This window comes from Euleptes europaea, chromosome 7 (assembly GCF_029931775.1).
Source record: "Euleptes europaea isolate rEulEur1 chromosome 7, rEulEur1.hap1, whole genome shotgun sequence".
Lineage (NCBI taxonomy): Eukaryota > Metazoa > Chordata > Lepidosauria > Squamata > Sphaerodactylidae > Euleptes > Euleptes europaea.
Genome location: NC_079318.1, coordinates 89,436,693 through 89,453,130, shown reverse-complemented (window position 1 = coordinate 89,453,130; position 16,438 = coordinate 89,436,693). Strand labels below are relative to the sequence as shown.

General features: G+C 44.9%; 1 protein-coding gene across 1 annotated transcript; it reads right to left on the bottom strand.

The window, feature by feature from the left end:
- Nucleotides 1-3,315: 3,315 nt before the first annotated feature.
- Nucleotides 3,316-15,389, bottom strand: LOC130480857 (mucosal pentraxin-like). Its single transcript, XM_056853480.1, has 2 exons — nucleotides 15,386-15,389; nucleotides 3,316-3,905 (listed from the first exon to the last, which is right to left on the bottom strand). The coding sequence occupies exons 1-2, from the start codon at nucleotides 15,387-15,389 to the stop codon at nucleotides 3,316-3,318; spliced, it is 594 nt and encodes a 197-aa protein (XP_056709458.1).
- Between the last annotated feature and the right edge of the window lie 1,049 nt (nucleotides 15,390-16,438).

Below are 16,438 nucleotides of genomic sequence, written 5' to 3'. Positions count from 1 at the left end.
GCGCCTGCTAAAAAGCAGACGCAGCCTTGCTCTTCTCCACACCGGTATTCCTGGGGCAAAAGGGGACAGGAAGCTGCATAATGGCAGCTCCTCTCCCCCAGCTTGCCCTGGGAATGCCCCCCGGGACGCCGGCGTGGGCCTTTACACTGGTGGGACGCCAGCGGAAGCCCCGTTGGCATCCTGGGGTGGTGGCAGCACCTGGCACCTGGCGTCCGGGCCTTCCCACCAGTATTGGGGCCGCTAACGCCGGCGTAAGTTGCCCGGACGCCGGCGCAGGGCCCCCGAATGCTGGAGTAGCACCTTCCGGCCTCCTAAGGGCTTTTGCCCTTCAGGCTCAGGAATGCGCTGTTTGGATCCAACACCCCATCCATATCTCATAAAGGCAGGGTTGCCAGGTTCCCGCTGCTGGCGGGCAAACCCCCAGTAATGTGCCCTTCTGCCCGTCGACCAGCTGAGGGCCGGCGGGCAATCGTGTACGCCGATGCGGCACTTCCGGTTTATACCGGAAGTGCCACCTTGCGAGGAGCCTTAGATCACACAAGATCAGCATAGAAACCTCCCGTCGAAGGTGAGTGGGGACCAGTCAACCCTACATAAAGAAGAGCTGGAAAAAGTACAGAAGAGGGCAACCAAAATGATTAGGGCTGGAGCAATTTCCCTATGAGAAAAGTCTCAATAGTCTGGGACTTTTAAGTTGATAGACAACTTGCGGGGAGGGGGCACACAATAGAGGTTTATAAAATTATGCATGGAGTACAGAGTGGACAGAGATCCAGCGTGGTGTAGCTGTTAAGGTGTCAGACTAGGACCTGGGCAACCCAGGTTCAAATCTCCACTCGGGCCATGGAAGTTTGCTGGGTGATCTTGGGCCAGTCACACCCTCTCAGTATCTGGACGGGAGACCTCCAAGGAATACCAGGGTTGTGATGCAGATGCAGGCAATGGCAAACCACCCCTGGACGTCTCTTGCCTTGAAAGCCCTACGGGGTCGCCATAAGTCAGCTGTGACTTGACAGCAAAAAAAAATTAAGAGAGCGAGACAGAGCGAACTTTTTGTGTTCTCCCAAAATACTAGAGCTCAGGGGCACCCAGCATAACTGATGGTTCAGGAAGGATAAAAAAGAAATATTTTTTTACTCAACCAATTATTAAAATGTGGGATTTGCTGCTAGAGGGGGCAGTGACGGCCACAGGCATAGATATCTTTAAAAGGGGATTAGACAGATTCATGGAGGAGAGGTCTATCAGTGGCTACTAGCCATGGTGACTAAAGAGAACCTCCACATTCAGAGGCAGTCAACCTCTGAATCCCACTGCCAGGAGGCAACATCAGGAGAAGCCCTTAGCCTCTATGCCTGGTTTGTTGGCGACTGGTTGGCTGCTGCGTGAAGCAGGATGCTGGACTAGATGGCCCGCTAGTCCGATCTAGCAGGCCTCTTCTTAAAAGGCCAAGGATATATTGGGTGGTAAGGATGGAAAGATTGATTGGGGCACGGCTGTTCAGAGCTAGGAGCATGTGCAGTGTGCCGGAAGAGGATGGAAAACCAGAGCAGGGGTTTGGAAAGGGGCACCTCATGGTCTGAAGAATGAGCGAGTGATCTGGGCAGAGATGAGCAGACTGAGGTCGTTTATGCATGGGTACTTTCGCTCACGTTTGCCCCCCGGTCTGTCTCAGTTGTTCCTTGGAGTTACGCATGAGTTTTCCCTCCATTACAGATGACCTCGCTGCCAGCCCTCACAAATCTCAGGACCTCCCGTTCCTCTGTTAACCCGATTCCTCCCTCTCCCCAGGTGAAATCCCCGTGCATAAGGCAACGTGTGGGACACGCAAGCTTGGTTTCTCTCACAGCCAATTACAAAGTAGCCTGTAAAGAGGCGGGGATTCAAATTCTTCCTGCTTCCTTGGAGCTTTTTCTGAGCAGAAGAAAGTCTTTTTAAAACGGAGGCTTGGATTTCTCACCCCCTTTCAGATGGCTCTGTTTTTTGTTCTTAAAATGCTTTTTTATGCAGCAATTGTTTTTTATTTTATTTTAGGGGGGGATTTTCTCTCTCAGTAAGCTCTACAAAGTAAGCCAGTTACTGAAGCGGGTCAGTGCATTTCAGTTGACTATGCTCTTAGAATTGACCCCTACCTGAGAAGTGGTATGTTAGCTTATTCAGTTGGTCACCTACTAAGCAGGACTCAACTTATTTACTCACAAAAAGTAAGTCTTTTTATTGAATAGCTTCAATGTAATAAATGTGTATATATGTGTGTATGCAAGTATTACAAAGTCTTAAAAGCAGTAGTAATGTATACAATAAAGCAAACAAGTTTTACATACTATTTAGTTTTAAAATCCAATACGTTGTATTACAGTTTAAGAAGTCTAATTTAGTTAAAAGAATCTGATTCACACTATCTAGAATAATATATACCCAAAGCCAATCTTTTCTGACCTGGGATTTATTTTTCTGATGAACTTTATTTTTCCAGCTGGATTTATTTTCCTGCACATGCTCTGTAGCGTCCCTACAGACTACCATATAAGGATTTCCTCTTCCAGTGGGCCATTTAGCTGAACATGCTATTTCTTAGACAGTCAGTTTTGGGTCTTGTTATATCTCTATTATGGCTAATTTTACCAGCATTCTCATCTCCTAAAGCACACGATAAAAATGAATATATTCTTAACTTTCTACTATCATTCTTTCATATTAAACCTTAAAAACCAATATAACATTATACAATACAATTGAGTAATGTTTTAGACAGCTGTTGCTGACTAGTCACTGTTAGGTAACAGGAAAAATAATTCTACTGGATAATCCTACTAGATAAGAATTCTACTGGGAAAATAATTCTACTGGAATTGGATGGAATAAAAATCCAAGGGTCTAATTATTTTCCCCACAAAGAGTCTCTTGGCTATGCATGCCTGGGCTTGTCCAGTTTAAAGGGAATCAAGCCTCTAAATGCTTTTCATGAAGAATATGGTTTTACATTGAATAATTCTGCTCATGTACAACACTAATACAACAGTTCATATGTCCTAATATGTCAAAGCCTGTAACATTACAAAGCAGCATTTAAAGGGGCGGAGACTTGATTTGAGCTTGGAGACTGCTGGTGCATAAATTCCCAACAGGAAAGTGTGGGTCCAGCGAGCAACAAACCTCAGCTAAAACTCTCATGCATAAATGACCTGAGTTTCAGCAAGACGGGAAGTAGTCAAGGAGATAGGGTAGGTCTTTGTAGTGCCGGACAGGTAGAAGCGACATCGCCTGACAATGGTGCAGAGGAAGAGGAAACCGAGGCTGTGTTTCTGCTCAGTGTCAGATGAGGGTCACGTTGCCATACATCTCATACGTCAGGTTTCTCCAGTTGATGATGGGAGAAGGTGACAGGAAGTCCCAGGCAGTTGTTTTCAGATCCTTCATTGGGATGATGTCATTCCACATGTACACGTCTTTAATCTCCCCACCAAAGGCGCTCTTCCAGTAAGTGCGCCAGTAAACATCCCCCAATGTAACCCGAGGATTGGGTCCGACGGAGTAACCCTTCAGCACAACCTTGCGTGCCAGGACATAGCCACCCATCCCGAGGGTGAGCGCTCCCGTCTCTGAAGACCAGGTGACGCAGCTGGACTTCCACCCCAGATAGGAATCGGGAACTCTGAAATGCGCCTTTTCTCCCCCGATGGAGACAATGAATGTTGGATGCCCGTGCATGTATGTCTTATAAATTGAGATGTCTCTGTCGTGGTATTGGGTAGAGTAAGAGAAAAGGGTGTAGTCCTGGATCAAGTTGGTGAAAGACTTCAGGCATAAAGTGAAGCTATGGAGGGGGTCTACTTGGGTAAAATTCAACGTGACGTAGGCATCGTAGCCCTTTTCGGGGAAAATAAAGGCCTTCCCCAGCAGGTCTGGAAAAAATTCAAATAGAGAGAAAGAATTTGAGCAGAGCCCTGCTGGCTGAGAATATCTAGTCTAGAGCCAGTGTGGTGTAGTGGTTAAGAGCGGTGGTTTGGAGCAGTGGACTCTGGAACCGGGTTTGATTCCCCACTCCTCCACATGAGCAATGGAGGCTAATCTGGTGAACTGGATTTGTTTCCCTACTCCAACACATGGAGCCAGCTGGGTGACCTTGGGCTAGTCACACTTTCTCAGTCTCACCTACCTCACAGGGTGTATGTTGTGGGGAGGGGAAGGGAAGGTGATCATAAGTCAGTTTGATTCTCCCTTAAGGGGTAGAGAAAGTCGACATATAACAACCAACTCTTCTTCTTCTTCTAGAGTTCTGATTCCAACAGTTGCCTGCAAAGTTTGCAGAACCACTTAATTTTTTGAGGGGGGATTTGGTGGTGGTAAGGCATAGCATCCCCCTCCACTCAGCCCCCCAAATCCACAACAAAAGATCATCACTGCAATATTTCATTTTAACCCCACTGCAGACCTCCTTCGGGGAGGGAAGGCAGTATGGTATAGCCTGATCTCGTCCGATCTCGGAAGCTAAGCAGGATCAGCCCTGGTTAGTATTTGGATGGGAGACTGCCGAGGAATACCAGGGTTGCTATGCAGAGGAAGGCACTGGCAAACCACCTCTGTTATGCAATTTATGCATGGGAGGTTTTGCCAAGGTCTTTCATTATCACCTATGACCTGATCCTTTTAACTGGAGATGTTAGAGATTAAACCTGGGACCTGCAAGCCTGCAGTGTTACATTCGAGGAGCTGTTCATTCATGAACATCAAATAACAGTAACCCTGCGTTAGGGCTGCCAGCTCCGGGTACAGAAATACCTGGAGATTTTGGGGGTGGAGCCAGAGAAGGGTGGGATTTGGGGAAGAGGAGGGACTTCGGTGGGGGTGCAATGCCAGAGAGCCCCCTGCCAAAGCAGCCATTTTCTCCAGGTGAAATTAATTTCTTTTGCCGGACGAAGCTGTCTTATCAGCACTGGAAACAGGGAGAATGCAGCTCCCCACATCTTTCCCAGTGCTGTACCATGTGTGTGTGTGTGTCGCATTTTGGGGGCGCACGTGGGGTGGGAAGGGAAAGGCAGGTGGTGGAAGAGATCCATTCCATGAGTGGAACTCACCAGATACAGCCCTATATCATGTGAATCATTAGAGATTATGCTGACTATATAGGTTGTTATGTATAGATACAGATGTGAAACTACCTGAGATAGTATGGCTGACATTGTAGTATAGTAGATTGTACTATACATTGTACTATATAGTATGTCAGCCATACCTGAGATAGTATGGCTGACATTGTAGTATAGTAGATTGTACTATACATTGTACTATATAGTACATTGTACTATATAGTACATTGTAGATAGTATGTCAGCCATACTGAGATAGTATGGCTGACATTGTAGTATAGTAGATTGTACTATACATTGTACTATATAGTATGTCAGCCATACCTGAGATAGTATGGCTGACATTGTAGTATAGTAGATTGTACTATACATTGTACTATATAGTATGTCAGCCATACCTGAGATAGTATGGCTGACATTGTAGTATAGTAGATTGTACTATACATTGTACTATATAGTACACTGTACTATATAGTACATTGTAGATAGTATGTCAGCCATACTATCTCAGGTTCATACTCCTGCTCATCTTCTAATGTGATTTATGCCATCACATGCCAGCAATGCCCTTCCACAATCTACATTGGACAAACAGGTCAGTCTCTTAGACAAAGATTACATGGTCATAAGTCTGACATCAGAAACCACAATATTCAATAACCAGTGGGAGAACATTTCAACCTTCCAGGACATTCTGTTGCAGATTTAAGAGTAGCAGTTCTCTTACAAAGGAATTTCAAAGGGAGATTGGAAAGAGAAACTGCTGAATTACAGTTGATATTCCAACTAAAGACAATGCATTTACCTGGGCTGAATGAAGACCTTGCATTCATGGCTCATTACCAATGCTGATTTCTCCATACCCATCTCTCCCCTGGACATCACAGACTCTTCTGCATACCACACCTAATCCCATCACGCCTGCTATTCACATTTACATACTGTTAACATTTACATACTAATGCTTGTCTGAATTCACTCTCCTCTACTTAAAGACAGATGGATTCCCATTCTAGCTGTATCTGAAGAAGTGAGCTGTGGCTCATGAAAGCTCATACCCTGCCAGAAAATATTTTTGTTAGTCTTTAAGGTGCGACTGGACTCTTGCTCTTTTCTACTACTGCAGACAGACTAACACGGCTACCCACTGTAGATAAGTAGAGCAATTTGCGTAAGTAACGTAGTTTTTCGTTATGGTACTTCAAAAGTACATCTTCTAACGCTAATAGCGTAAGTGCGGCTAGCGCAAATTGCGTATCTTCGGTGTCAATTGGTTTTATGCCGCTGGCTTCTAGGTTTTCGCAGGCATTCTCATGTTAATCCCTTTTCCTTTTGTCTAGTAGTCATTCATAAAGGTATAGGTATGTGCATCCTAGGTATTTGTCCACGTTTCACCATAAGGCTTCTTCAGCCTAATATATCTTTCGACCACTGAGGGTTCATGGAAAATTCATTCCATGACTCAGAATGAATTTTCCATGAACCCTCAGTGGTCGAAAGATATATATTAGGCTGAAGAAGCCTTATGGTGAAATTGAGGCAACAGCCGTCCCCTGCCGGTCACAATTGAAGTCCCTCCCCTCCCCAAACCCCACCCTCCTCAGGCTCCGCCCCCAAAACCTCCCACAGGTGGCCAAGAAGGACCTGGCAACCCTACTTGGAACAGCTACAGATGAAGGTGAAAGGAGAAAGTGCCAAAGCAGGATTACAGCTGAAAGTCAAGAAGACAAAAGTAATGACCACTGAGGAATTACACAACTTTAAGGCTGATAAATAGAAACTGAAACTTGTTAAAAGAGTTTCTATTCCTTGGCTCAATCATCAACCAAAAGGGATACTACAACCAAGAAATGAGGAGACAGAGACTTGGAAGGGCAGCCATGAAGGAACAAGAAAAGACCCTTAAGTGGAAGGAACTGTTGCTGGAGACCAAGATCAATATAATTCACACTAGCTCAAGGTTGACTCAGCCTTCCATCCTTCTGAGGTCGATAAAATGACTACCTAGCATGCTGGGGGTAAAGTATTGATGACTGGGGAAGGCAATGTCAAACCACCTTGTAAAATACAGTCTGCCTAGTAAATTTTATGATGTGAATTCACCCCAGGGGTCAGTAATGCCCTAGTGCAGGGACCGGGGGGCTACCTTGACCTTATGGTATTTCCCTTTACTATGTATGGATGTGAAAGTTGGACAATGAAGAAAGCTGACAGGGAAAAAGCTGATTAATTTGAAATGTGGTGTTGAAGGAGAGTGTTACGGGTACCGCTGCCTGCCAAAAAGACAAGTAAGTGAGTTCTAGACCAAATCAACCCTGAATTCTCCCTAGAAGATAAAATGACTAAACGGAGGCTATCATTCGTTGGTCACATTATGAGAGGACGAGACTCACGGGGGGGGGGGAACTATCATGCTAGGAAAAGTGGAAGGCAGCAGGCAAAGAGGAAGACCCAACAAGAGATGGATTTGTCGCGGTTCGGGCCGTTAAGTGCCTACACTCTTAGAATGTACCATTTACTGAGAAATGGAGTTATCTTATTCAGCGAGACACCACTAGACCGGAATCAAACGGTTCCTAGAAACTTGTTATTGCTTCTAGGACATCTCTTGAACACGCCAATAAATTTATAATAATGGACAAGAGTAGAAGTATATATAAAAAACACATTTATTTACATTATACAATATATGCTTTCTGGTTGCAAAGCCTTAAAATATCATATAAGGATAGACATCATTAGTCTTAAACATGTTTATGTAGCAAGTAATCATTCACATTCTCTATGCCTCCATAAAGGAGTATCTTAGTCAGAATATACTCATAAAGTATCCTTAGTGCAATGCACCTTCATTCAGAATATAAGGTTACAGAAATCCTGTCAAAATATGGTTAATTCTTTGGAGAAAGATTTGGTTAGAAGTATCCTAACTTAAATCATTCAAAACATCATAACATTTCTGTACAGAAGACACACTATACCTTGCTGTGTCATCTGTGTCACCTGGAGTCCTTTAAAAACTTCTATTAATATCCTTAACTGATCATCATTAAGATCAGGCATTGTCTATGTACATGCTATGCATGCTCTTTCTAGTTTTAGACAGCAATGCTGAATATATAAATACTATGTGTTAGCTTAAAGCTGTTTACAGTCTCTTTGACTGTGCCAATCTGTGTATGTGCATTGTGCATATCTCACAGAGTACAGAGAATCTCCTTTCCCTTCTCTGGTCTCTTGCTCTGAGGAGGTTCAGAAGTCCCTCTGTTAAGTAGAGGACGTTCTGACACAATCTCAGAGGTCTAGCTATTAGCCCTGTATTCAGGATGCTTCTTAGCATTGGTAAGCCAAATAGGCTTAGTCTGTAAGAATCCATAAATACAATGGACTCTCAGTGTTCCAATACATGGAAAGATCACTGCACTTAGATTCCTATTCAAAGAATAGGAATTCTAAGGGTCTCTATCCTCTTCTAGGAATAGAGCAGTCTCACAAGAAGACTGTAAGTAAGATATGTTGAAATATCCAGATCTTGATATTTCAAGATATCTCTGAAAACTTCTGTCCACGCAAGAACAGAGTTTCAATGTTTTACATCTCAAGCCTTTTGAGATGGAGGTCCTACACCAGACAGCTGCAGTCTGCCAGCCATAGGACTCTAAGATGCAAGCTGGACTGTGGCTGGTATTTATACAATTTCTAGACCCATTAAGAGTGAAGAATGTTCCTTTTCCCCTCTTCCTTAGTCCTCAAAAGGGTACCTTTATTCCCCTTTTTTATCCGATACCAGGAGCTTAGTGGATTCTGCTCCTGTCCTCTGATATCTTGTTGTCCAAATATGGACATCCTTCCCTTTCAGTCCTCTGTGCCTAAAGTATAAACCCTTATTTCTGAGTTACATGATCAAGTTACATATTTAATTTCTATACCATCCTCTTCGTTAGGACTATACGCATTAAATGAGACTACTTAGAAATCTGTAGCACAACGTTTAACCATATAACTCATGAAACATAATTTTAGCTGACATTGTCACTTTGCAAAGTGTTTTGTTTACATTAGTTAGCAGGTTTGCATCTGGCAAGATTACAGTAGAGCAAGGAAGCATATTACTCTCATCGTTGAGAGAACTATAATGCCTTTAGGCTATATTTTAAGCACACTTCCAACTATTAATGCACTCTTAGTACATTAAGATATCTTAAGACCTTGAAAAGGCCAGTTAAGATTCCAACATCTGGCAGCTAAGTCAGAAAGATGACTTTTACGCTGCCCCTTCAAGGGCAAGCCAGAGTAACTTTAATAGTTAGCTTTGATTAGAGCTAACCTTGAGCTAGCCTGTCAGCATGACACAGAGTTGCCTGTCAGTATGACACAGACTTTATACATTACACAAACCTCTGTATGTGTATGATGTGTTTAAGCTCTATATGGAATTAATTCTGCACATGTTCACAAGATACCATGATCATGTCAGAGACTGCTACAGATTGACTCCATAAAGGAAGCCACGGCCCTCAGTTTGCCAGACCTTAAACGGCCCCTGGGCCTGACATTCCCCACCCCTGGTATAGTGGTTAAGAGCGGTGGTTTGGAGTGGTGGACTCTGACCTGGAGAACCAGGTTCGATTCCCCACTCCTCCACATGAGCGGCAGAGGCTGATCTGGGGAACTGGATTTGCTTCCTCCTACACATGAAGCCAGCTGGGTGGCCCTGGGCTAGTCACAGCTCTCGTAGAGCTCTCTCAACCCCACCTACCTCTCAGGGTGTCTGTGGTGGGGAGGGGAAGGGAAGGTGATTGTAAGCCGGTTTGATTCTGCCTTAAGTGGTGGAGAAAGTCGGCATATAAAAACCAAGTCTTCTTCTTCTTGGTGGCAGGAGCGAGTAATTTCAGCCAAGGGACAGAGTGCGGCAGATATTTGGGGTGAGAAATCTGCTAACCTGTAACCTCTCTGGCTCAATAGGTACACTGTACCATGAGCAATATGGTAGTTGACAAGATGACATTTCCCCGAGAAGTAGACCTTGCCTGGTTGAACAATATTGAAATCTGACTGCCAGATTAACTGATCATTACATTATGCCACCAGGGCTTATCCTTTCCTTAAGTCCGTGGTGTAAAATTTTAAGAGAGAGAGTTCATTAGTTCTTTTTTATTGCCTATACATATTTCATGTGGAGGTTCATTTGGCAACTTGCCGATCTTTAGTTTTTCGACACGATTAAACGCGTAAGCCTGATCCCACCAACGTCTTTCCAAGAAAAGATTTCATTTTCCTTGCTGTGCGTCTCCTAACATTTTTATTGTCCCCACAGGAACGGCAGACAGTGTCGATAACTCTGCTTGGAGATGCCAACATACTTCTGTGATGGAGAAGCCTACGTGTCTGCTACTTCCAAAGTCTGCAAACTCTGGTATATTTCGGCCAGAGGTTCCCTTGGTAAGGTGACAGACCACTAGAGACAGGAGCATCTATGCTCTGTCTCCCTCCCCACAGCTGCCCAGCAGATGCCAACTCTTTTCAGTGCCAGCTTGTTTCATTTACTCCAGATAGAAGAAGAGTCGGTTTTTATATGCTGACTTTCTCTACCACTTAAGGAAAAACCAAACTGGCTTACAATCACCTTCCCTTCCCCTCCCCACCACAGACACTCTGGGAGGTAGGTGGGGCTGAAAGAGCTCTAAGAGAACTGTGACTAGCCCAGGGTCACCCAGCTGGTTCATGTGTAGGAGCGGAGAAACAAATCCAGTTCGCCAGATTAGCCTCCGCTGCTCACGTGGAGGAGTGGGGAATCAAACCCGGTTCTCCAGATCAGAGCCCACCGCTCCAAACCACTGCTCTTAACCATTACGCCATTACACTGGCTCTCTTAGATAGGGTTGCCAGCCTCCAGGTAGGGGTCCTGCCATTGCCTAGAATTACAATTGATCACCAGATGACAGAGATCAGTTCCCCTAGAAAGAATGGCTGCTCTGGAGGGTGTGTGTGTAAAGTGTGCGATACCCAGATGGGGTCTCCCCCTTCCCCAAACCCCTGCCCTCCCTAGGTTCCACCCCCAAATCTCCAGGAATTTCCCAACCCAGCGCTGGCAACCCTAACTCAAGTCTTTTCTTAAGTCTCTTTGTTTGAAAAACCCATTCCGTTTGACCTTTCTTATACTTCAATGCCAGGTTTAGCATCTTAGTGGTACTTGGCAATGATTTATGTATGGTATTGATTGCTCGGTTTTAAAACTGTTTCTGTTTTGATAAGTTTTTTTTAGCTGACTTTTTACTATTTTAATACTGCTTTATGCCGTGATTATTTTTAACAACTGTGTTAGAAACTTAAGTTTATTGTTGGTCATTTTTAACTGCTTTGATTTGGTTTTGCTGCATTAATGTAAGCGGGGGGGGGAGGGGGCTGGGCCCTGGAGAAAGGTTGTGGCTTGCTTTCACACGCAGAAGGTCCTCGGTTCATTCCCCGCCGTAGAAAGGATAGAAAGGGGAGCAGGTGGCAGGAAGAGCCTTTCTCTGCCTGAGACTCTACAGAGTTGCTGCCAAGCATGATTTCAGCACTGACCGAGATGGACCGATGGGCCTACTCTTTGTAAAGCAGCTGCCTCTTTTCACATATATTCAAAGGCAACTGGGTGAAGCTTCGTTTATTTGTTTGCTTTCATCAAGTCATAGATGGGAGGGGCCATAGAGGCCATCTAGTCCAACCCTCCTGCTCAATGCAGGATCAGCAGGGTTTGTCCACCGCTGCTTGAGAAGGAGCTCAGCACCTCCCTAGGCAGCCCATTCCACTGCTGAACTACTCTTACTGCAAACATTTTTTTCCTAATATCCAGCCGGTACCTTTCCACTCATAATTTAAACCCGTTATTATGAGTCCTATCCTCGGCTGCCAACAGGAACAGCTCCCTGCCCTCCTCTAAGTGACAGCCTTTTGAATGCTTAGAGAGAGCAATCATGCCCCCCATCCTCCTCTTATCCAGACAAAACATTCTCAAATCCCTCAGCCTTTCTTCGTAGGGTTGCCCTCCAGGCCCCTGATCAACCTCGTGGCTCTCCTCTGCTCCCGCTTGATCCTGTCCACATCCTTTTTGAAGTGAGGCCTCCTGAACTGCTCACAGTACTCACAGCCTGAGCAATGCGGTGTACAGTGGGGCTATGACATCTTGCGATTTAGATGTTAGGCCTCTGCTGATACACCCCAAGATTGCATTTGCCTTTTTTGCCGCTGCATCACACAGACTGCTCATGTTCAGCTTAAAGTCCACCTGTACCCCAAGATCTTGTTCACACATACTGAAATGTATCCTCCATCCAGTATGCATGCTTCTCATTTTTGTTACCTTTAAACTAAAGGCCAACCCAAAAAATGAGAGGCAAATCGAGCAACTGATGCAAAGATAATTTCAGTAAAGGTTTCACACAAAGACCACCCCCAAGGCAAAATGGAGACAAGGACCTAGGTTTGCCGGGTACCCACTGGAATTGGAGATCTCCCACCCCCAGTTCCCATAGGCCGCCGCTGCTCCATCAGCCAGTGGGACAAAATTAAAGTAAAAAAAAATTGCTGTCTGCCCAATGGCATTCCATCACTTTTGGGGAAAACCCAGAAGTGGCTTCATGTCTCTCTAGGAATCACTAAAAGCTTTAGGGTAAAATCCTAGAAAGGCATGGCATCACTTTTGGGTTTCCCCTTGAACTGATGTAGTGCCACCACATTGGGGTATGTGACAGAGAGAGGGAGAAAGGAGTTACATAACATATAAGATGTACAGTGGGAACGGGAGAAGGAGAGCATGATGCCAGAGTTCCTAGAATCATAGAATCATAGAGTTGGAAGGGACCACCAAAGTAATCTAGTCCAACTACAATGCAGGAAATTCACAACTACCTCCCCCCCACCCCCAGTGACCCCTACTCCTTGCCCAGAAGATGGCCAAGGTGCCCTCCCTCTCATCATCTGCTTAAGGTCATAGAATCAGCATTGCTGACAGATGGCCATCCAGTCTCTGCTTAAAAACCTCTAGGGAAGGAGAGCCCACCACCTCCCGAGGAAGCCTGTTCCACTGAGGAACAGCTTCAACTCTTAGAAAGTTCTTCCTAATGTCTAGATGGAAACTCTTTTGATCTATCTTCAACCCGTTGTTTCTAGTCCACCTTTCTGGGGCAACAGAAAACAACTCGGCACAATCCTCCATATGACAGCCCTTCAAGTACTTGAAGATGGTTATCATATGTTTATGTGTCTGGACAATGCAGGGCAATATATAAAGCAATAAGAGGAGAGGAGCAGGAAACAGCTGCTGCTCTGATATCACATCTGGCAAAGGGGTTGAAGCCTGTCAGGTCAATAAATATGTATTAAAAATTGTAGGCAGTGAAATCAAGGGAGTTAAAAAAAATCATGCCCTGGGGTCTGTTCCAAGGTGGACAGATCACATTTGCAGGAGAGATTTGCCAGCGGAGAATTTCGTGACCATCCCCGGTAGCCATCTGTACAGACAAACTATTCAGACCCTGTAATCCACTTACGAAACACTCAAATGTCTTTGAAAAACACAACGCAGTAAAATAATACTTCTTTGTGTTACGGATCTCATAAACAGCGTAAATGAACACGCTGGAACACTGTGAACCCCCGGGGATGAGCTGTAATCTGAAAGCATCACATGAAAAACTTTATTCCATGGGTGAATTGAACAACAAGTATCTACAAGTGGTCATGCTCAATTTGGAGCTGAAGGATATCCACATGGCTACTCTCTCATGTGTGGCCTTCAATGATGCCATTAGATTGCCAACCGCTAGGTACTAGCTGGAGATCTCTATGGCATTGAAGTCCCTCCCCTCCTCAAACCCAGCCCTCCTCAGGATCCACCCCAAAAATCTCCCAGCATTTGCGAAGAGGGACCTGGCAACCCTAGATACCATCAAAATGCCCTTCTTCATGTAAAGAACCAACCTTATTATTTCAGGATCTATCGGACCCATTTAGTTCTGTTCACATGCAGAAATAGAGATTTGCTACTTTGAGCCACAGGCAAGAGAGGGGCCATAGCTCAATGACAGAGCATATGCTTGATGGGATGGGGAACCTTTCTCTGCTAAGGGAGGGGCCGTGGCTCAGTGGGAGAGCTTTTGCTTTGCATGCAGAAGGTCCCAGGTTCAACCCCCAGCATTGCCAGTTAAAAGGACCAGGCAGTAGGTGATGTGAAAGATCTCAGCCTGAGACCCTGGAGATCTGCTGCCAGTCTGAGTAGGCAGTACTGACCTGGAAAGACTAAGGGTCTGACTCAGTAGAAGGCAGCTTCGTGTGTGTTGACATATGTTGCATGCAGAAGGTCCCAGGTTCAATCTCCAGCATCTCCAGGTGAAAGGACCAGGCAGCAGGAGATGTGAAAAACCTCTGCCTGAGACCCTAGAGAGCCAACTGCCAGTCTGAGTAGGCAGTACCGACCTCAATGGACAGGCAGTCTGATAAAGTATAAGGCAGCTGCACGTATGTTCATGTGTAGAGGTTGTTGAGAGGTAAGGTAGGTAATATATATTAATTAGAAAATGATTGTCCTGTTATAAAGTACTGGGAGTGGCTGTTGGTCTAAGACACATTGGTTTAAGACACACAGAGAGCCAGCGTGGTGCAGTTGTTAAGAGTGGTGGTTTGGAGCGGCAGACTCTGATCTGGAGAACCAGGTTTGATTCCCCACTCCTCCACATGAGCGGCGGAGGCTAATCTGGTGAACTGGGTTGGTTTCCCCACTCCTACACACGAAGCCAGGTGGGTGACCTTGGGCCAGTCACATTCTCTCAGCCCCACCCACCTCACAGGGTGTCTGTTGTGGGGAGGGGAAGGGAAGGTGATCGTAAGCCGGTTTGAGTCTCCCTTAAGTGCTAGAGAAAGTCGGCATATAAAAACCAACTCTTATTCTTCTTCTTCATTGGTTTTCCAGCACTCTGCCATTAGAACACCTGAAAATTCTGTTTCTCATAAAATCCAGAGATCTTATATGATCAGTTGATAGGGTTGCCAGGTCCCTCTTCCAAACCGGTAGGAGATTTTTGTGGTGGAGCACACAAGCAAACCTGGTATGGCTTTTTGCATGAGCTGAACAACTCGGTTGTGTATGCCAAAAAGCAAATGCTTGAATCCATGGAGATGTTGGAAGTATTCTCTGGGTTTTTAATATGCTTTCGAGCTCTGGATTTTCATTGGCTTGGCTTTTTATGGTTTGCTCATTTGAATGCCTGTATGCTTTTTATGGTTTCACCTTGTTTTTATTTTGTGAGCTGCCTCACGCATGTCTCCGAAGAGGCGGCATGTCAATTTTCTCGACAGATAAATAAAAATAATGGGAGGGGGAAGACTGAATGCAAATTCTCAAATGCAGATTCTCAAATGTCAAGTCTATGGGTGAAAAACCTTCAGAATATTCAACCCACTCAGCTCTGAAGAACGAAGACTATTGTCCAAATATTTTCTGAGAAGATTTGTACACTGGGGAAATGCAGCAAGTTGAGCCAAAATTTGAGAGCTTTGGAGCTCCTTTAATTATTGAAGAAGAAATAAGGACAACATCTCTTCTACTGAAAAACACCAGGACTCTAAAGTGGCAAATAATATATCCTTGCTTCAACCATTTTCACGGCCTGAACATCCTGTTCTTCCAGAATTCAGAAGCACCTGGGCCTGATTCCCAGCTCAAGCAGATGTGTTCCCCTGGGAATGGGATTCTGCAGGACTCAAATTCTCCTCTCGAGTAAGCACACCGAGGCTTGGAATGCACCTATTTTTTTAACCTATCAACCTAGACAGTTTGTTTTCTCCTAGGACCCCATGAAATGGAAAATATGGGAAACTCTTTGGTCCTGTCAGCCCAAAATGGAAGAAATCGACATTCGAGTAGTGTCTTTAATACATTCAGATACATTTAATACATTCAGATACACCTGAAAAAGGATATTGCAGAGCTTGAGAAGGTGCAGAAAAGAGCAACTAAAATGATCAGGGGACTAGAGCGACGGCCCTATGAGGAGTGGTTAAAACACTTGGGGCTGTTTAGCTTGGAAAGAAGGCAGTTAAGGGGAGACATGATAGAGGTCTATAAAATTATGCATGGTGTGGAGAGAGCGGACAGGGAGAAGCTTTTCTCCCTCTCTCATAATACCAGCACGCGGGGTCATCTGCTGAAGCTGGAGGGTGAGAGATTCAAAACAGATAAAAGGAAGTATTTCTTCACGCAACACATAGTTCAGTTGTGGAACTCCCTGCCCCAGGATGTGGTGATGGCTGCCAACTTGGAAGGCTTGAAGAGGGGAGTGGACATGTTCATGGAGGAGAGGGCTATTCAT